We start from the raw sequence: 21,905 nt of genomic DNA, 5'->3' as shown, positions 1-21,905 counted from the left end.
CCCCCCCCCCCCCTCCTCTACAACAGGGCTCTTCTTATACTTGAGGTACAACGACTCTTTGTGACTTGTAACGGTTGTTTAATGATGGTGAGCCTTCGTTCAATGGTAGTGGAGCTTTTGATAATGATGGTGAGAAGTAACTCCTCTTCAATGTGCTGACCACTCATCTTCAATGTGCCATCTTTGTATAACGGGTGACCATTGTTGCTTTCGGGTCATTGCTGGTGGTTTGGGTCGAATGTTGCTTGCCTGATTACTCTGTCAAACCGTTAACCGAATCAAATTGAATTTTTTTTTGGATTAATCAGTCGGTTAATAGATTAACCGAACTTTTTAAAGCTAAAGTTCTAAATCCTAAAAACAATACCTATAATAATAAATTCAATTAAAATAATACATATGATAGGGAATATACCCCAGGTATACGACCCTACTTATTTTTGTACGAATGATCGGTACGAGTACAGGTACGAGTATTGGCCTATAAAAGGGACTCCTGGCCCTTCAAGTGGGGGACTTTTTCCCTCTTGACTCTCTCTCTAAACTAGTCTCACTAGGCCATGCTCTCAACTCTATCTCTCTAGTTCATGCTTTATTGAAGAGTAATAAAAGAGAAGATTTGGCCTAAATTATGCCATGGATTTATATACTTTACATGCATTGCTGGACATATGAGTAGAAGCTGGAATTAAACACTATCAACATATAGTAATAAATTCATAAGAAAATATACAAAAATAATATCATAAAAACATTACAAATTTATAGAGATTTTACATATTAGATTATATATTTATTTATTTAGTTATATATGTTTAAAATTTCGGTTAATCGTTCGGTTGACCAACAATTTCGAACCCAATTAACCGTTAATCGAAATTTTAAAAAACCTTTAACGATTAAACGAACTGAAAAAGTTCAGTTAAAAACGGTTAACCGACACTTTTGAACCCAATTAAATCATTAATTGAATTTTTAAAAAACCTTGAACCATTAACCGAACCCAAATTTGAACCCAATTAACCGTTAATCGAAATTAAAAAAAAAAAACATTTAGCCATTAACCGAACTGAAAAAGTTCAGTTAAACAATGATTAACCGTTCGGTTCGGTTAATGGTTAAAGGTTTTTTAAAATTTTAACTAAACTTTTTAAAATTTTGATTCAATGGTTTGGTTAATGGTTAAAGGTTTTTTAAAATTTCAATTAACGGTTAATTGGGTTCGAAATTGTCGGTTAACTATTTACCTCCACTGAGACTCGAACCCACCCCTTTACATGGGGTGCAACTGGGTGTCACTAGACGACAAGGTCATTGGCATATATATATATAATCTAATATGTAAAATCTCTATAAATTTGTAATGTTTTTATGATATTGTTTTTCTATATTTTCTTATGGATTTATTATTATATGTATTATTTTAATTAGATTTATTATAATAGGTATTATTTTTAGGATTTAGAACTTTAGCTTTAAAAAGTTCGGTTAATCTGTTAACCGACCGATTAATCGAAAAAAAAATCAATTCGGCTCGATTAACGGTTAAAGTTTTAAAAACTTCGGTTAAAATGGTTCGATTAATAAATCACACACCCCTAGTGTTGATATACAAAACTAAACTAAGAGATATTGTCCCAATATTAAATATAATAATAATAATAATAATAATAATAATAACAATAACAATAACAATAACAATAACAATAATAATAATAATAATAATAATAATAAGTACCCATTTTGGTCCCTCGACTATTGAAAATTACGATTTTGCCCCTCTTTATAACGGCTGGTGGATGGAAATTGTAACGGAGGACCAAATTGAGCATAATGTTACAAGTTAGAGGACTAAATTGGATACTTTTAATTCTATGGAACTAAATCAAGTATTACGCTATAGTCAAGGGATCACAATGAGTATTAACTCCTTGAATTTATGTTTCAAGATTATCCAAATTAAGCAAGTGAGCTTTATTTGCAAACCTCAATGAGACCCGTTGTAGTAACTCGAAATGGGTGACGTTCCAACATACCATTTTTTTTTTTTTTGGAAGAAAAGATCCAACATATCATAAGGCTTCAACTTAGAAAGAAAAGGGGAAAAAAAGAAAGGCGAAAAAGTTAGAGGGGATGGGATCCGAAAAGACTATTCTCTTTAGAGAAAAAGGGTCATGCATGGTGTGTGGGAACATTATATTCGGGCAAATTTTAATGTAAACCATGGTTCATATACCACTCCACTGAGGCTCAAAACCACTCCCTTTCACATGGGAGTGTACACCGGGTGCCGCTTGACCACAAGGTCTTTGACGACTAAAATATCATCTTAATCGTACTATATTTTTATTTTACAATATACGTTATTAAATGTGTAATGTTTTTTAGTTTCATTTTCCACGCCCACTAGTTTCATTATAGAAACACTAAAATATCATTTTAATTATAGTAAAATTTTATTTGAAGATCACAATACACACAATACTATGTGAACTATGATTTATTGTAAAACAACTGGGCACATGCCATGGATGGTGGGGGACAGCTGTCTTCCCCAACATCATTAAAAAAAAAAAAACAATAACAATAACAATAACTATTCTTTTTGCCTCAACGTAAAGAGGATGAAATAATATTTTATTTTATTTGAAAAATATTTGTCTCAATGGTTATGAGGCAAAAATAACATTTTTTATTTTATTTTATTTTAATTAATTTTTTTGAATTTAATTTTTAATTTTTATTTTATAATTCAAAAATTATTTGTATTTATTTATTTAAATTTATTATGATTAAAAATTAAAAATTATAATTATAATAAAGTAAATACAGTAATAGATGATATAGATGAGTAGTGCCCCAAAATGGAGAGAAAATAATTGAAGGGTTATAGATGCCTTAAGGAAGCAAGAATAAAATGGCAACCCATCAACACCCCACCACACAAATCGACTAAAAGCAAGAATAAAATGGCAACCAAAACACAAGAATAAAAAATGCGACAAACGCCAAAAGGTAAAAAAAAAAAAAAAAAAACAAAACCTTGAATGACACCACGAGTCGCCGTTTTCTTCTACTGTGAACCCCACCAACGACTATGGCTGATTTGACGATGTGGAAGACGTGAGAACTGCCATGGAGATTAATTAGGAATTACCGGGCTAGTGGAGTCGACTAGGGACTTGATTAAGTTTGACTGTAGTAAAATCACAAAAATACCTCACTAAATAATAAAAACCTTACCAACAATTAAAACATGCTAAAATATCCAAAATCCAATCATAACGGCACAAACGTAAGATTCTATAGTTATAATAAGTCCACATGTTTTTATTTCAAGCACTGTTTTTAACTTTTTACCTTAATGTAAATATATACATATACTGTACGTGTGTACGCTGAGCCACAAAATGTGGTTATAAAACGCCATTCTCAATCCATCCATCCATCCATCCATAAATCAAATCCTCTGTCACGTTTCGTGAACCCAAAAAAAAAAATGGCAATTAAGGTATCCCAGCTAGTTATCCTCCACCTCCTGGTGGGCAATCTGGTGTTATCCGTGGGGTCGGCGAGCGGCGACGCGAAGGAGATGATGCTGGACTCGGAATCCTCAAGGCGAGCGCTGTACCAGTTCAGATACCGGTACCTGAGCTACTCCGTGTTGCAGAAGGACAATATCCCCTGCGCCCGTCGCGGCCCTTCTTACTATTTCTGCCACATCCACCACCCCATCCGCCCATACTCGCGCGGTTGCAGCAGGTTCACCCGCTGCGGCGGACGAGGCCGTTAACTTTTTATCTCCATCTCCCGCGCTGATCTCCATCTTCAATTCAATTCCATTGTCTCATCTTAATTTGAATATGCTTCTTTCTTAACTACTTTTCACTTTTCAATTGTATCCAACAAATATATAAAAAACTATTTATCAACTGCAACATCAGTGGTGGAGTATGAACACAAAACAAGGAAACAAATTCCCCCATGCAAATACATTATCAGAGTATACAGAATTTTTTGGGAGAAGAAAGAGTATACAGAATTTAACTAAATAATATATAGTTTTTTATATAAATATTTTAACAACTAAACAAAAATGAATTTACAAATTTCATTTATAATAATATAATAAACTTCATATATTTTTATATTTATTTAATTATTTTAGTAAATAATTTTTTTTATTATCATTTATAATTGTAATCACAAAAATTTATAATATAAAAAATATTTATTAAAAAAAAAAAAAAAGCCTTGGTAATGTGAGTGTCTTTACAATTTACATTGCCAATTCGCTCACTTTTACACCGTGCCATTCATGCATTTTTTTCATAAAGGGGTGTTTTGGGAATTTTGTTAAAACTTCGCTACTCAAAAAAGAGCTTTTAAGTTTAGCATTTTCAACCAGATCGAAGTGCATAGTGGATAGGCATTGTCAAGAATTCATTTTAGGTATAATCTCTTCCAAAAATCACTTGAGAAAATTATTAATTTAGCACATGACACTTTTTTTGTGAATATATATGCATTTACAAATGCATTACAGAAACGCATATTATATTACTCACCTCTCTACAAATTTTCCCCCAGCTATTTTATTGGATACTTTAGTTTTTTATTACAAGGCCAATATATGGACACAAATGCTTATAATTTATAAATGAGCCCAATGATTTTGCTGTTTAGTGGCATGAAATTGCTCTTCCAAATAGGAAGTCATGAGTTTGAAACTTAGTGGACAGTATTGACTCTTTGTGCTTGAGTAGGTTGAGAAATTAAAGTAATTAAAAATTTATAAACTATGAAATTTAAGGGTTAAAAGAAGAAGAAAAAAGGAAACATTTTCTGTTCCTTGCAGAAAATGACGAATTGAATTTCCAAAATCCACACATTTAGGCAAAAGAGTTTCCAAATCTACATGTTTTTATTAATGTCCATGACGTATCTGGTTATTTAATGCAATCTCTACTAATTTCACGTACCTTGGTAACCAATACTCCTAGTTGAATACTTGAATTTATTTTTCAAGATTATCCAAATTAAGCAAGTGACCTTTATTTGCAAACCTCATGAGACCCGTTGTATAGTAACTCGAAATGGGTGACGTTCCCACATATCATTTTTTTTCTTTTGAAGAAAGGTTCCAACATATCATAAGGCTGTGCATCTTCAACTTAGAAAGAAAAGGGGGAAAAAAAAAAGAGAGGAGAAAAAGTTAGAGGGGATGGGATCCGAAAAGACTATTCTCTTTAGTGAAAAAGGTCATGCATGGTGTATGGGAACATTCGGGCAAATTTTAATGTAGTAGATTATGGTCCATCTAGTAGTATTGAGCAGGAGCTAGGTATCATTCTAATTACACTTCAATTTTTCGTGATAATATTGCTCTGTTTTTCTATATATATATATAGAGAGAGAGAGAGAGAGAGAGAGAACGGATCAAGTGAAAAAAGAAACTTTAGGTGAGAAATACGATGTAATCTCATCCCTTGATTCAGTTCAAATCAACGTTTAGAATGAAGCAATTTAAAAAAAAAACACGGTGGCATTATAATAATTTTGTGTAAGTAAGTGCACATTATGTTAATGTTGTGTCTTCGTAGTAAATATTGTTTGTCTTAGAGTGCATATTGTTAAGACTTCCTAAGCATATTGTTAGCCTTGCCTTCCAAAGCACATTGTTTAGCCTTCCAGAGCACATTATTATTGGATCAGGTGAGGATCTATCATTAGGTGAGGACCCTATGGACTAATCCAGATCATCCATTTGGACTGATCTAACGGCTATGAATGCAAATCCACAACAAAGTGGGCGAGATGCACAACATTCACACTATGAATGCACAACAATCTAAGACCGAATGCACAAAAAACTGAGGCCGAATGCACAACAAACTGAGGCCGAATGCACAACAAAAAGAGTACGAATGCACAGCAAACAGAACGCAAAAAATTAAATCTATTGCATATAATTAATCACAACCATTAAATTATTTGAATCAAATGACCAAATAAGTCCATAGGGTCCTCACCTAACTATAGGTCCTCATTTGATCTTTAATATATATATATATATATATATATATATATATATATATGAAAACAAATCCCAAGAGAAAACTAAGAACCTATCACAGTCTTATATCTGTAAAAATTTGACAGATCAGGTTAGATTTAATTTACAAAAAATGCAACGATGTTTTCGTAATTATTGTGAACTTCACTGTATATTTTAGAACACTATATTTATGTATTTTGTGGCACCTAAATACGCATTCCTGGATAACTTTTAAATAATCATTGATAAAGTTACATTTTAAATCAAAATCGTAAATGTTAAACTCTACGCAGTAAAAAGTGAAATCCAAAACAAATTAAAAAAAATTAATATCTAACCGAAAGTGCAATGCACTTTCACATTTTTGTAAGTGCAATTTTTTAATATTAAATATGCAATATCTACTAAATCTAATAAGAGCCAATAAAGTTTGGTGTATAACGGGAACTAAAAAATGTTGGTCCAATTGTTTGTTGAAATGAATGGTTTATATTATTTTGGTTTTAGTATTTTTTTTTTATTTTTCCTACTTTACCCTCTATTATATCATTTATTTTCTAAGTACTCCCACATTCCGTCAATGTAAACTTTAATGACAGAATATTCCGTTAACTATTTACTATTTTTAACATACTCATTGATTTCCATAACGAATGTCTTAGGTTCGAACCCCATTCCAATTAGAGTTGGCATACTTATTGAACATATACTATGAATATGTTAAAGTGTATTAAAAAATATAATATAAAATTTAATATGGACTTTGGTCAATTAATTAGCTAAACTATGTACATAGCATTCAAAGTTCAGCTTCCAATATTACAAATAAGGAATCTTGAAAACCATTTTCTTGCATTTTTTTAAACAAATGTACGTTAAGTTTTGTTTTGTTTTGTTTTTTTCATTTTTTTCGTTTAATTAATCTTCTCTTGATTTTTTAAAACAAGACTCAATGTTTTAAATATGTTTTTGCATTATCTAGAATGATTTAGGTCATTATGGTATTAATAATTTTTATCTGTATTTTTATAATGGAACAATTGTACATTACTTTATAAATATTGTACTATTATTTTTTTATCAAACAAAATGTTCTTACATCAATGAAGATTCATATATATATATATATATATATATATATATATATGTATGTATGTATGTATGTATGTATGTATGTATGTATGTATGTATGTATGTATGTATGAATGAAAGGTCACGCTTAGGTGAGAACTTCTTTTAACGTGAGAACATGCGGACTTCTTCAGTAATGCACGGTAAGTTATTCATTAATACATAACAACTACTCTAGCGACAACTACATGAGTGCACCAAAAGTACTACCTTACTACACGAATGCACGGTGCATTCATGTCGTAGTCATGGAGTTTGACTTGTTATAGTGAATTCATCTACAACATATCGTGCACTAGTGAAAAAGTTTGCATGTTCTCACGTTAAGCGATATCCTCACAGACACACAAATACACACATATTTTAGTACTATATATATATATATATATATATATATATATATATATATATGTATATGTATATATATGCATATATGTAGGGTCACACTTGTGTGAGACCGTCTCACGGATCCTTATCCGTGAGACGGGTCGGGTCGGGTCGAAGCACCATGCAAATGTCATACTTATATGTGTAAATGTCATACTTATATGCTCAAATATAATACTAATCAAGAATACAAATTTTGTTACTTATAAGAGAAAAAGTATTACAATTTTCATAATAAGTAATGTTGACATGTGTCCCTTACTTATAAGGGGAAATATAATACTTTTGAGGTAAAATGTAACACTTTTTAATCGAAATGTAAAAGTATATTGTATTTTCCCTTAAAAGTATTACATTTATCCTTATAAGTAGTAAAAATTTTATTCCCGATTAGTATTACATTTGAGCATATAAGTATGACATTTTCATCTTGACTCGACCCGTCTCACCGTGAGACGGTCTCACACAAGTTTTTGTCATGTATATATATGTGTGTGTATATATATGTGTGTGTGTGTGTGTGCGTGTGTGTGTGTGTATATATATATATATATATATATATATATGTATGTATACGTGTATATGCCTACAAGGCATGAACTCTAAGACAGAAAACGTGCACTGTTAGGTATAAAAATGTGCACTAATAGGCACAAAAATGTGCACTAATAGGCACATTGGATTGAATTAGATCTATGACTATAATTTCATCTTATTTCTTACCTAAGGAACATAATGTACATGAGCCCTTCCTATATATGTGTGTGTGTATATGTATATATGTATATATGTGTGTATATATATTATATATATATATATATATATACACACACACACACATACTACTTCTGTCCCACTTTATCAGTCTTACTATTCTTTGGTCAAACCAACTCTTTCTTCTTTACTTATTTTCTTTAATATTATTTACCTATTTTTAAATTTAATTTTTTCTTTTGTGTTTAATAGTAATTTTAGTGTAGTGTACTTTTTAAATTTATAAATTTTGCATAATAACACTAAACTCAATATTATAAAAAATTAAATTAAAAATAATTTCAATCTAATTTTGTTAACTGAATCAGACACAAAATAGGAAGGAGGGAGTATTATAGATTTATTGTATTATACGTTTAAACTGCCAAGTCTGCCAGCTGGCCCATTTAGCTTTTAGCCCAACTTGCTTAGCCCATTAGCCATAAGTATCTGCTTCTCCATTCTCCGATCTCCACTTCCCAGACTTGAGACTCCACGGGCCACGGTCTTCTGCAAGCTCTGCGGCTCACGCCTACACGCCCTCCGGCTCTCACGCCCTTCGGCTTTCTGGCCCTGCCCTCGCTAGTCGCTCCTCAATCATCACATCCAATTCCCTATTTTTGTCTCTCGTCCTCCCGGTTTATGCTTCTCGGCTTCTTGTTCGCTCCTCTCCCTGTCTCCCTCACACTCTCCAGCCGATGCCCTCACTTAGCCTCAGGTAATACGTTATTATTATTATTTTTTTAAATTTTTGTACTTCTAATATGTTATTAAGTGTTTAAGTAGGTAAATTTGTATATTGCTAGTAAATCAATAAATCAGTGATTACTCTTAGTGCATGTTACTTTCAAGAATCCATATTTTATTTTATTTTTTGAAAACAAATCAGTGGTTCCAATTTTAATTAGTCTCAGTAGCAGTTGTTTACTCCATGCTATGTATCTTTTTCTGAACTTCGCATAATGTGATTTGGTATTATGATGAACATCAAATTGGCATCTGTTCCATGTACTTTGTTGGTGCTAGTATGTATTAATATTGTTCCATAAAATGGTAAAATATATGTAGTGTGGCTTGTCAGCTCTCTATGTTTTTTACCAAGGAAGCACAACAACCAGGTTGAGATTTCTTAAAAGTAACCACACATTTGTTTTTTCAAGTTGATGAGAAATAATTAAAATTCAATTCGGATTCCCAAGTTTTATATATAAATTATTAATTTGACATCAGAAATCGATTAAATTTTTATTAGTTGATTAGTATAGAATAAAAAATTATAGTTTATGGTTAGTGGCACATCTTTTGCCTTCTTCAAGAGTCTCTCCATGTGAAAAGCAACATAGCATACTCATTTTGGGAGCAAGTGAAGAATCTATACCTTATCTTCATACTCAATTTTTTATTTCCAGCAGGCATGCCGTATCTTCATTTGCTTGAATGCATACTGCAATATCTTACCAACAATGTTTCAGCATGCAGATTATCTTGAATGTTAACAAAAATTAAATACATGAAAGACAAAGCATTGCAATTCACATGTAAGAGGGTATATACTATTCTTAGTTTAAGAGCTGCATAGGTAGTTTCCGTTGTACCTTGATCTGCCATTGACTGCTTTCTTTTGCACCCTCTGGTTAATGATCACTTTATTTGCTTCATACTTGTTTGCTGTGATTTGAAATGCTGTATTTGACTCTCTGACAAAGATTAGATGCGTATATCTGTTAAATCTTCTAACCATTACTTGAAAGATGTAGTATTGATCAACATGTTGACTATAATATTATTTTTAACCATAGGGATCAACATAGTGAAAATAAATGGTAAAAAAATTTGTAAAATATTTCAAGATAGTCCTTTTAAAATTAGTCATGTGGGCTGAGAATCATATTACCTTTGTTGAAGAGACATGGCAGACTCATGGCAGATTCTGCAAAAAACAAAACTGAAATAAAAATCCTTTCATTTATTTAAATCTAGTACCTGAAGGAAATAAAAATACTTTCACTTAAAATCAAAACTGAAATATATTCATTGTCGGGATATTTTATATGAGCTCTGAAACCAATTAACAACAATAGTGCTCTAAAATGTTTCTTACTGTTTTTTTCTGTATCAGTAACTCTGCATGACATACTCTATCTCATCCCCATGTTGGTAGTGAGGCTGGTGGCAATAACATATCAGGTACATGGATATATGTTCCCTAAAAATATATGAGAACAATTTTAGATGACATTAAAGATTTATCAAATAGAATATCATACTTCACAGAAAAAAAATATAAGAATCAATTTACCTCTTCATGAAAAAGACATTATTTACTTATTTCTCTTCCTCTCACTTCTGGTACTTCATATGCTGTAATAGCTAATATAAACATGTTATAAAAAAAAACTAATATAAACATAATAGCTCACTTAGTGTGTAGTGGACTGATTTGCTTGCAGTGACATGTTTAGAAGGCGTTCTTATAATTAGCTTAATCAACATAATAATTATTAGTCAATTATATTAATATCTATGTAATTAATTTTTTAATTACCCTAATAATTATTAGGTAATTATACTAATATTATGTCATTCTAGTTTACCTATCTGAGTCATGTTAGGAGTATCTATCCTAGTCTGAGACTCCTCTTCTATATATATCCCCTATCTCTACCATTATAATTATCCAATTTAATCAAACACAAATATTCTGTTCTCATCCAGAGGAAACACGAACGTCCATATCTAGGGAGGGTTTGCAAACCCTAGCACCGCCGGTGGTTCAAGTTTTGAAGGTCCTCCTCCGATCCCTACAGTGACTCAGTGAGCGAATTGAAGATGAGGATTATGATAAAGGGAGGAGTATGGAAGAACACGGAGGACGAGATCCTGAAGGCGGCGGTCATGAAGTATGGCAAGAACCAGTGGGCCCGTATCTCCTCCCTTCTCGTTCGTAAATCCGCCAAGCAGTGCAAAGCTCGTTGGTATGAGTGGCTCGACCCTTCCATCAAAAAGGCAAGTGTTTATTTTTGTTCTGTTTCTTAAGAAGTGTGTATCTATCTATTCATCTAGACTAGATGTAATCCCTTTGTAATTACCTATCTAACTCTTTCTTCTTTGTTTATTTTCTTTAGTAAGTTTTAAATTTAATTTCGTGTGCTTAATAGTAATTTTAATATAGTTTTTAAATATATAAATTTTATATACTAATAGTCTAATACTAAACTTAATTTTATGAAAAATTGAATTAAAAGTAACAAGTCTACTATAACTTTTATTTGATGGAAAAATTGAGCATAGCATTCAGTGTGTAAATTGTGCTACAAAAGTGATAGCTGAATATAAGTACCGCTTGAGTGTTTGCAAGGTAAGACTGAATGAATTTGATAAAAAAGGAATGCTTGCTGTTAACAAAGTAGATTAGTGTGTTCCATAAACTGTTTGCTTTGCTTTTGACATTTTCCTTGCACGATGCACAACTTTGCTCATTCTATATGAGTGTATGATTATCTCTTTATCTATAGCATCTCTAGGTGACATATATGTTGAACTTTCTGGTACCAAGAATTTTTTACATAACTAATATTTACATGTGCACTTATTCTGGTGGGAATATTGAGATTTTGGAGCTGACCAATCACTGTTAATGACATTGCAGACTGAGTGGACTAGAGAAGAAGATGAGAAGCTGCTTCACCTTGCAAAGCTTATGCCCACACAGTGGAGAACCATTGCACCTATTGTGGGTCGTACCCCGTCACAGTGCCTGGAACGCTATGAGAAGCTCCTTGATGCAGCATGTGCCAAGGATGAGAATTATGAAGCAGGTGATGATCCAACATGTGCCAAGGATGAGAATTATGAAGCAGGTGATGATCCAAGGAAACTGAGGGATGAGAATTATGAAGCAGGTGATGATCCAAGGAAACTGAGGTGGGTCGTACCCCGTCACAGTGCCTGGAACGCTATGAGAAGCTCCTTGATGCAGCATGTGCCAAGGATGAGAATTATGAAGCAGGTGATGATCCAACATGTGCCAAGGATGAGAATTATGAAGCAGGTGATGATCCAAGGAAACTGAGGGATGAGAATTATGAAGCAGGTGATGATCCAAGGAAACTGAGGCCAGGAGAGATTGATCCAAATCCAGAATCAAAGCCTGCTCGTCCTGATCCTGTTGATATGGATGAGGATGAGAAAGAGATGCTTTCTGAAGCACGCGCACGGCTGGCCAATACAAGAGGCAAGAAGGCCAAAAGGAAAGCTAGAGAGAAACAACTCGAAGAGGCTCGGAGGCTAGCTTCTTTACAAAAGAGGAGAGAGTTGAAGGCAGCTGGAATTGATGTTCGACATCGAAAGAGGAAGAGAAAGGGTATTGACTATAATGCTGAAATACCCTTTGAGAAGAAACCACCTCCAGGATTTTATGATGTCACTGATGAAGACCGTACGGTGGAACAACCTAAGTTCCCAACAACTATTGAAGAACTTGAAGGTGAAAGACGAGTAGATAAGGAGGCCCGTCTGAGAAAGCAGGATATTGCTAGGAATAAAATTGCCCAAAGGCAGGATGCCCCTTCCGCCATTCTCCATGCCAACAAGCTTAATGATCCTGAAACAGTGAGGAAGAGGACTAAACTGAATCTTCCTGCTCCACAAATTTCAGATCATGAATTGGAGGCTATTGCTAAGTTTGGCATTGCCAGCGATCTCATTGGGAGTGAGGAACTTCTGGAAGGGAATGCTGCAACTCGTGCCCTGGTTGCAAATTATACCCAGACTCCAAGGCAGGGGATGACTCCACTAAGAACCCCACAAAGAACACCTGCAAATAAGCAGGATGCTATAATGATGGAAGCAGAAAACCAAAGAAGATTGAGTCAGTCTCAAACACCACTATTGGGAGGGGAGAACCCAATGTTGCATCCTTCTGACTTTTCTGGTGTGACTCCTAAAAAGGAGATACAAACACCAAACCCCCTCTTGACTCCTTCAGCAACTCCAGGAGGGACAGGTCTCACTCCTAGAATTGGCATGACCCCTTCAAGTGATGGATATTCTTTTGGAATGACGCCAAAAGGGACACCAATGAGGGACGAGCTGCACATTANATGTTGCATCCTTCTGACTTTTCTGGTGTGACTCCTAAAAAGGAGATACAAACACCAAACCCCCTCTTGACTCCTTCAGCAACTCCAGGAGGGACAGGTCTCACTCCTAGAATTGGCATGACCCCTTCAAGTGATGGATATTCTTTTGGAATGACGCCAAAAGGGACACCAATGAGGGACGAGCTGCACATTAATGAAGAAATGGACATGGATGGTGGAAAAGTTGCGTGTTCAGATTCCAAACGAGAACTACGTTCCCGTTTAGGAGGTCTTCCAAATCCGAAGAATGAATACCAGATTGTTATGCAACCACTCCCCGAAGAAAGTGAAGAACCAGAGGAGAAGATTGAAGAGGATATGTCTGAAAGGATTGCAAGGGAGAAGGCAGAAGAAGAAGCAAGGCAGCTAGCATTACTCCGGAAAAGATCAAAAGCACTACAGAGGGATCTCCCAAGACCTCCTGCTGCCTCATTGGACCTAATTAAGAGTTCATTAATAAGAGCTGATGAAGACAAGAGCTCCTTTGTACCCCCTACACTAATTGAGCAGGCTGATGAGCTGATAAGAAGAGAGCTTCTATCTTTGTTAGAACATGACAATGTGAAGTATCCTATTGACGAGAAATCAGAAAAAGAGAAGAAGAAAGGTACCAAAAGAAAATCTGTTTCTGTGCCTGTGATTGAAGATTTTGAAGAAGATGAGCTCAAGGAGGTACGTATTTTGTTATATAATTTCTTATCCTTCTCTCTTGTGTGTTTTAGTGTCTAAGGATTTTAGATGGCTTAGGAACCCAGGAGAGCCAAAACCTGGTCAGTGTATCAGAGTTAAAATTGATGGGCTTCTATTATGACTCTAAAGAAACTACATAGTGTATAAGATAAGTTAGTACTGAAGGCTTCTGGAAAGCTTAGTAGCCCATGAGTGCCAAAAAACGTGGTTGGTATGACATATATAAAATGTTCTGTTTGCTATGTTCGGCTAAGATGACAGCATCTCTACCCTCAAAACATAGCAATTGTCTCTTACATTATATTATTTGAGTTAAAGAAAGGAATGAAATATCCAAGTTAGGAAAATGAAGTCCTGAACATATTATTGCATCTAAAATGCATAGCAGATGATTACTCAGGATGCCTGTCAAAGATGAATGAATAAATAAATAATCAATGGTTTATGCTGGGCTGGATTTTGATTTTAGCTTCATCACTAAATTAAACAGGATGTAATCTGGCCTTTTATTGGAGTTATAGAGATGTTTTCCACTATTTCATGTAAGGGGTTCTCTAATTCTGCTATCATACTTTTTACTGGCAATTGATTATAATTGGGAGGCTGTGGTTGCAAATTTCATTTTATCTTCTTTTAAATTCCTCTTTATGCATATGTAGTTAACTATTCTTTGGTATTGCCCTGATTATTGAGTAATAACTTCCAACAATACAGGCTGAGGATTTGATCAAGGATGAGGCTCAGTTTCTGCGTGTGGCAATGGGGCATGAGACTGAATCTCTAGATGAATTTGTTGAAGCGCACAAAACATGCTCAAGTGACATCATGTACTTTCCTACACGGAATGCCTATGGTCTGTCCAGTGTTGCTGGAAACATGGAGAAGCTCAGTGCTCTGCAGTTTGAATTTGAGAATGTGAAGAAGAAAATGGATGATGACACTAAGAAGGCACAGAAGCTTGAGCAGAAGGTTAAGGTTCTAACAAATGGATACCAGGTGAGCCTTTGTTTTTCTTGGATGATTCATTTTGGTTATTCATTATATTTGCTTTATGTTCACTTATCATATTTCTCATTTTGGTTATTCGTTACATTTGCTTTATGTTCACTTATCATATTTCTCATTTTGGTTATTCATTACATTTGCATGTTTACTTTATCATATTTCTCATTTTGGTTCTTCATTGTATTTCACCTTTGCTTGTAATAAAGTTCATTTGTAACTCCCTTTTTACTTTTGATGAACAGTTTCGAGCTGGAAAAATTTGGTCACAAATAGAGGCAACTTTCAAACAGATGGACACTGCTGGGACTGAACTTGAATGCTTCAAAGTCTTGCAAAAGCAAGAGCAGCTTGCAGCATCAAACAGGATCAATAATATCTGGGAAGAAGTTCAGAAGCAGAAAGATCTTGAGCGTACCTTACAGAAACGCTATGGAGACCTCTTGGTAGAGAAAGAAAGAATTGAACATCTCATGGATGAGTACAAAAAACAAGCACAAATGCAAGAAATTGAGGCAAAGAATCGTGCTCTCGAACTCACTACGGCTGAGGGTGATGCTGCAGACAATAAAATGATTGTTGCACCGAGTAATGAAGATCTTGAATCTGTTGCCTATGTAAATGAACATTACCCAGCTCAAGAAAGTCCTAACAAGCAGGCAGAAGATGGAAGTTCCATGGCAGTTGACCCAGCTCAAGAAAGTCCTAATAAGCAGACAGAACATGAAGGTTCCATGGCAGATGACCCAGCTCAAGAAAATCCTAACGAGCCGACAGATAATGCTCAGGAACAACCGAGTGGAAGCCCAAAACTTGGAATGGATATTGACGAGGTAGGGAGTACTACAGACACAAATGAGTTATCTCAGTCAACACCTGCTGCCAGGGAATCTTCTTTGACTGATGAGGTGCATGCCGAAAATGCATGCAATGAATCCGAAAGTGGTGTTACTTCTGGTAGTCCCAAGTTAATGAATGCAGATGAAAATCCAACTAGTGGCATTGGCGGTGAAGCTTCAGCTGATGCTTTTGTGTCTCCCATCACAGAGGACCAGGTCTTTTGAAAATATGTATGCCATACTCCTATGCTGGTTGAACAAAAAGATTCATTGCTGGATGTTGGCATGACACAACAATAAACTTCCCTAAGATTAAATCACAAGGTTTTGAGATCTTGTTACACATTCTGAGATTTTGAACACAAAAAAACATATTTTTCAGACTGTATCGTTGAAATTCATGCTGGAGCTGTGACCCCCTCGTCCCACTGGGGTTAGTTGCAAATTGTTTGGCAGAGTGTTAGGGGGAATGATCTGAAGTTTGTTGATGTGAACGCGTATACTGTTTTGGTAAATAGGCCTTGTTTATATGGTGAGGCATTGAATCCACTGCATTTCCATTCAATTTCAAATTTTTGTTGGCAATTTATATTATGGATCAGGTTCAAATAGAATTATCGACCTTGGATCAAAATGATGAAGTATATAATTTATACTCGTAAAATACAAAATTTCACAACACGAGATACATACACATGTTATATATTTACTTATTTTTCAAATTTTAGGTACATAATTACTTATTTTTCAAATTTTAGGTACATAATTTTTTATTAGAGGTAAAAAAAAAAAAGGTTTCACAAGATATAAAAATTTATAATATAAGACATATTTTCTAACACAAGGCACACGTCTACTTCTCTATTAAAATATAGTATTTGCTCATAATTATTTTCTCAACCTACTAAAGGTTTTGAAGCTCGAAGCCATCTCAACCTACTAAAGGTTTTGAAGCTCGAAGCCACCCCATGGGGAGTGCAATCGGATGCCACTAGATTACAAGGTCATTGATTGGATAAATGTTTTTAATTGAATATTAAATGTATAAATAATAAATATTACGGAGTAATATTTTAAAATATTTTGCGAAATAAGTAATAAAAGATGTATAATGTATTATTGAAAATAATTTTTTGATCCAAAGGGATAGTTCAAGTGACAAATGAACTTTGTAAATGATCTTTAGAATAATTTGAGATTTAATTCCACAAGTAATAATTCTCTTTGGGCCAGCTCCCATGCCTTTCGAAGCGAACGAAAATTAGTCAGGTGAACACGAACCGTAAAACAAGGATAAATCTGGAACCCCTCGTGGTTTACACTAAAATGAAAACTTTAAAAAAAAAATATTATAATATTGGAAGGAAGATAATTATTTATAGGGAAACAAAAAAAATGAAATGAAAAATTTAATCAAGTTTTAGGCACCTGTAGAACAAAAGGTGGAGCAGATCAATTCATTTGCAATAAATATAAGTGTTGGTTGATTCACTGCACTTTCAACTTAATTACGTGGAAGGAAGGAACAATATACAAAAACATTCCCCATTCAAGAAATGTGTGCTACGTTGAATTAGATAGTTGTGCTTATTATCCATGATTTAGAAGCAGTTGAAACAATATGAATTGGCAGAAAGAGGTAAATGCAAACGGGAAGCTGAACTAGTGGTTACCCCTTTGCTTCAATCACCATAATTATCTCCTCCTCTACTTCACACTGTAAAACCATTGCTCCAAGCCCAAAATAACACCCATAAATATTAACCCAATATGTTCTTTGCTCGAGCACGACCAACAATCATATTGTCCTAAGAAATCCACGAACTTGAATAAGAAAGGTCCGGAACTTTTGGTAATTCGAACGATCGATCGTGGAAGAGAGATTGACTGGAATGCATTTGTCAACCTTGATTTGTCAACTTTTGGATTGATAAAACTTGCAGTGATGCGGTAATCACAAAGATAAAAAAAAGTTTTTGGTGTCAGAATTTAAACAACTTTCTCGACCAATAAGAAGGTACAGAAGACGTACGTTGGAGTATATGCAGCTCCATCTTTTGAACAGATCAGAGGCTTGCAAGTAATTGGAGCAAAACTCGTATATCTTTGTACCTCTCAGTATCTTCCTCAGACCGCAAGGTCTTCGAAACATATCTACAGGTATATTATGCCAATTGTGAAAATATAAATGAGGAAATACTTTGATGGCTAAAAACATCAACACAACTTCAGATGCTTTGGATGGATAATAACTTCATTTTATAAACCAAAATATAGCTACGACTCTGCAACTTCTGCTCTTGTGGTGGAATGAAAAGCCTATGGCTGCTATCATCATATCATGGATCTTCTCCATTATTTTTCTGTTTAATAGCAATGACTTGGTGTTTTCAATCAAATAATCTTACTTACCAGAATTTTTTCAAACCTAATTAAGTAACAGATATACAACTGCAGGCAACAATTGAGCATATGATTAACTCTTCAAATTGATAAATTAAATTTAAAAATGGAAATTTTTTTAATGGACTAAACAATTTCATTTAGGACCTCCAAGCCTAATTGAGATGAAAGCCATTTACAGATGCAACCACTTGGTGAAAACACCATAATATTAATTTGACTTGGTCATGTCTGATCGGGTGTCAACCAATTGAGCAAGCATGTGAAGTCAAATATATTTAGTCTTGAAGTGAAAAATAATTCATTCAGTACATGTTTGTGAAGATGTGAACCTCAAGTACTGTGTTCCTATATATTCTATTTTTAGTATGAAAGATTAAATCATAGAGAGCATCAAAATTCCAAATCAATCCTATCTCATTATTAGGCTGATATAGTACCTTTAATTTATTGTTGGCATAGTTTGGTGCACATAATATTTTTATAAAATAAATCATTTTGTTGTCATAACTTTTCCAAAGCTTAGTCAAGAGTATAAAATAAGATGAAGAAAGCAAAACACAAATCCATTACGAGGAAATTTTTAATACTGTAGAAATCAATTATTCTAAATTAATCCTCACTGAGAAGTTGAATTCAAGTAGGGATAGCAGATCTAATGGCTTCTCATCAGAGGAGCGATCGTGGAGGACTAAATGGAGTATTGGGTCTGGAGATGAAGGGGCAACCGTGACAGAAAATGTTGGAAGATGTGACCAAGAGTTGCGGCAGGGATGTTTCCCTGAATTTTGGAAAATGACTTATTTGAAATTTTATTTAACCATTTTGGATGAAACATCATCATCTTTGAAGAATAATTTTTAGAGGAATTGTAGTGTACCAAGGACTAATTAAATACACAATTAGAAGAGTTTTGGTAAACTTCTCTCTCTAGCGTGTCTAGGGTTCCATCTTTCTCCTAGGGTTTTCTGGGTTTTCTCGTGGTTTTCCTCAGCTTTTTCCGGTTCTTTTATCGGTTTCACGTGACTTTTGTGGTCGTTTGGGCTGCATGGCGACGGAGCAGACCAGAGAAGAGGTTGCAGGGCTTACGTGGGCTGACATGGTGTTAGAGGATGAGGAGATCGAATTCGATCCAATTGGGGAGGGTGTCGGCGTTGTCACGAAGGGAGAGACGTGGGTGCTGGCTGGACGATTTTTGACGACCAAACTGGTGAAGGTGGAGTTCATGCGCCAGGTTATGGCGTCCATCTAGCAACCGGTTAAGGGTGTGCAAATCTCTGAGGTTCAGCCAAATTTGTTCATGTTCGTTTTTTTCCATAAGTCTGACATGCAATATGTGCTAGAGGAGGGGCCTTGGTCGCTCGATAACAATACCTTGATCTGCAAACAAGTCTGTGATGGTGCTCTTCCCGTTGATGTCGTGTTGGATTCGGTTGACAAGTGGGTGTAGATTCATGACCTCCCGTTGGGTTATACCTCGGACGTGGTCTTGGAGCAGGTTGGCAATTTTCTGGGAACGTTTATCCGAATTGATGACAGGTTTGTCGACGCCCCATGGTGGACGTTTTACCGTGTTAGGGTTTCTATTCCGGTTGGACGTCCTATTAAGCGGCGAATGAAGTTGGTGAAGAGAGACAAGTCGAGCAGCTGTGTCTCGTTTAAGTACGAAAGATTACATACGTATTGCTTCTTCTACGGCATGATCGGTCATCAGTATACGTTCTGTTTGAAGGCTCGTGAGTCACAACTCCCAGTTGATTTGTACCCGTTTAGGGCAGAGCTACGAGCTGGAGCTGGCCGGGGTGGCCAGAGGGTGATTGGGGATCCATGGTTGGTGCCGTTTACCGGACCATCGCGAGGTGGGGGCGCCGCTTCTGGCTCGGGGGAAGTGAGTCGTGGCAGTGAGGTGGTGGAGATTAGGTCCAGTAGGTAGGGTAGTGACCGCGAGGTTATGACTATTGCTAAACGCCGACGGGGGACAGCTAGTCCGGGAAGCAGGCGGATGAGGGGTGGTAATGGTGACGTAACAATGACCGATGTTCAAAAAACTTGTTCAAGGCGGGTTCTGGTTCACAGACCTGCCCGTCATCATGAGTACCATTAATTGGAACTGTCGTGGCTTGGGTGATCCACGAACAGATCGCGAGATTGTGGACATGGTGTCCCGGAAGAAGCCTGAGTTCCTGTTCTTGATGGAGACTAAGGTGGCACGAGTACATGCTGAGCGCCTTTGGGTCAAACTTGGTTTTGATGGTCTTTTCTACATTGATAGTGTCGAATTGAGTGGTGGATTAACTCTGTTTTGGAGGAAAAATTGTACTGCTAGGTTATTGTGCTTTTCGAAAACCCATATTGATATTGAAGTGAGTTTAGCGTGCTCACCAAGTTTGGCGGATGACTTGTTCTACGGGTTCCCCGAGCGCGGTAGACGAAGGGAGTTGTGGGATTTATTGCATTCTTTAACTAGTAGATCCTCCTTGCCATGGGTCGCGATTGGGGATTTTAACGATCTCCTGTACCAGCATGAGAAGAGTGGCGGTAACCCACATCCAGATGGTCTCCTTCGCGGCTTTGGGGAGACTCTCGAGGAGTGTGGCTTGTTTCAGCTTCCTTTGAGGGGCTACCAGTTTACCTGGGAGCGTGGTCGGGGTACTACAGCCTGGATGGAGGAGAGATTGGACAAGGTGGTGGCGAATGCCGGGTGGAGAGATATGCAGGGTGGTGCCCATGTGGAGAATATCTTAACTCGCACTTCTGATCATTTAGCTCTATTCCTATGTGTGTCTGACGAGGTTATGAGGTCTGGTAGCTTTAGGCAAGGTTTCAGGTTTTAAATGGCCTGGTTACTTGACGAAGGGTGTAGGGGAGTGGTGGAAGAGGCTTGGCAAGAGGGGAGGGACGGTGGTTTCCTAGGTTGCTTGCATCATTGTGGTGAAAAGCTACAAAGATGGGGTGAGGACCATTTTTACAAGTTTGGGGAGAAGATTAAGCTGCTCTGCAAATCACAGTTGCTATTAAGGGAGCTTAGAGATCCTGATTCTCTAGCTGAGTTTCAACGGATTGAAGAGCAGTTGGCTCGTCTAGAGGCCCAGAAAGATGTTTTTTGGAAACAGCGTGCTAAACAACATTGGCTACGAGGAGCTGATGTGAATACGAGGTTCTACCATAGGTATGCTTCTGCCCGAAAAAAGAAAAACACTCTATCTAGACTGAAAAATGATGCTGGTGTGTGGGTTGAGGAAGAGGCTCTGAAGTCTGTTGTGTTGAGTTATTTTACCAAAATTTTCCAGTCTTCAGGGTCGGATTCGGTGGAGTTTTTCTTTAGTTCTATAACCCCTCGTGTTACGCAAAGGGAAAATGAGATGCTTCGGCGTCCCTTTGAGTATGACGAGGTAAAGGCGACCTTGTTTTCAATGTTCCCTGACAAGGCTCCCGGGCTTGATGGGATGAATCCAGGGTTTTACCAGCATTATTGGGATGTGGTGGTGGTGGGGAGCGGGG

General features: G+C 35.9%; 2 protein-coding genes across 7 annotated transcripts in view; both read left to right on the top strand.

Annotated features, from left to right (window-relative positions):
• The first annotated feature begins 8,815 nt into the window (after positions 1-8,815).
• Positions 8,816-16,573, top strand: LOC116010115 (cell division cycle 5-like protein). 6 transcript variants are annotated; one of them, XM_031249383.1, is made up of 9 exons: positions 8,816-9,047; positions 10,449-10,516; positions 11,045-11,335; positions 11,979-12,062; positions 12,254-12,338; positions 12,423-13,262; positions 13,457-14,142; positions 14,875-15,156; positions 15,408-16,573. In XM_031249383.1, exons 3-9 carry the CDS (start codon positions 11,159-11,161, stop codon positions 16,224-16,226), a joined length of 2,973 nt encoding a protein of 990 aa, XP_031105243.1. In that variant the 5' UTR covers positions 8,816-9,047; positions 10,449-10,516; positions 11,045-11,158; the 3' UTR covers positions 16,227-16,573. The 6 variants fall into 6 exon arrangements, with proteins under 6 accessions (XP_031105243.1, XP_031105241.1, XP_031105246.1 ...); XM_031249381.1 differs by lacking the exon at positions 12,254-12,338 and having other exon boundaries at positions 11,979-12,147; XM_031249386.1 differs by lacking the exon at positions 12,254-12,338 and having other exon boundaries at positions 11,979-12,147; positions 12,423-13,334; positions 13,529-14,142.
• A 4,665-nt stretch (positions 16,574-21,238) lies between these two features.
• LOC116010941 overlaps positions 21,239-21,905 on the top strand; it is a 4,684-nt gene continuing 4,017 nt past the window's right edge. Inside the window, exon 1 of the mRNA XM_031250433.1 lies at positions 21,239-21,886. Within this exon, the coding sequence (XP_031106293.1) occupies positions 21,239-21,886 (648 nt within the window). The remainder of the gene's footprint in view (positions 21,887-21,905) is intronic.

This window comes from Ipomoea triloba, chromosome 2 (genome assembly GCF_003576645.1).
Source record: "Ipomoea triloba cultivar NCNSP0323 chromosome 2, ASM357664v1".
In the NCBI taxonomy this organism is placed as follows: domain Eukaryota; kingdom Viridiplantae; phylum Streptophyta; class Magnoliopsida; order Solanales; family Convolvulaceae; genus Ipomoea; species Ipomoea triloba.
The sequence above is the reverse complement of the archived record's forward strand: the minus strand, read 5'-3'. Positions and strand labels throughout refer to the sequence as shown.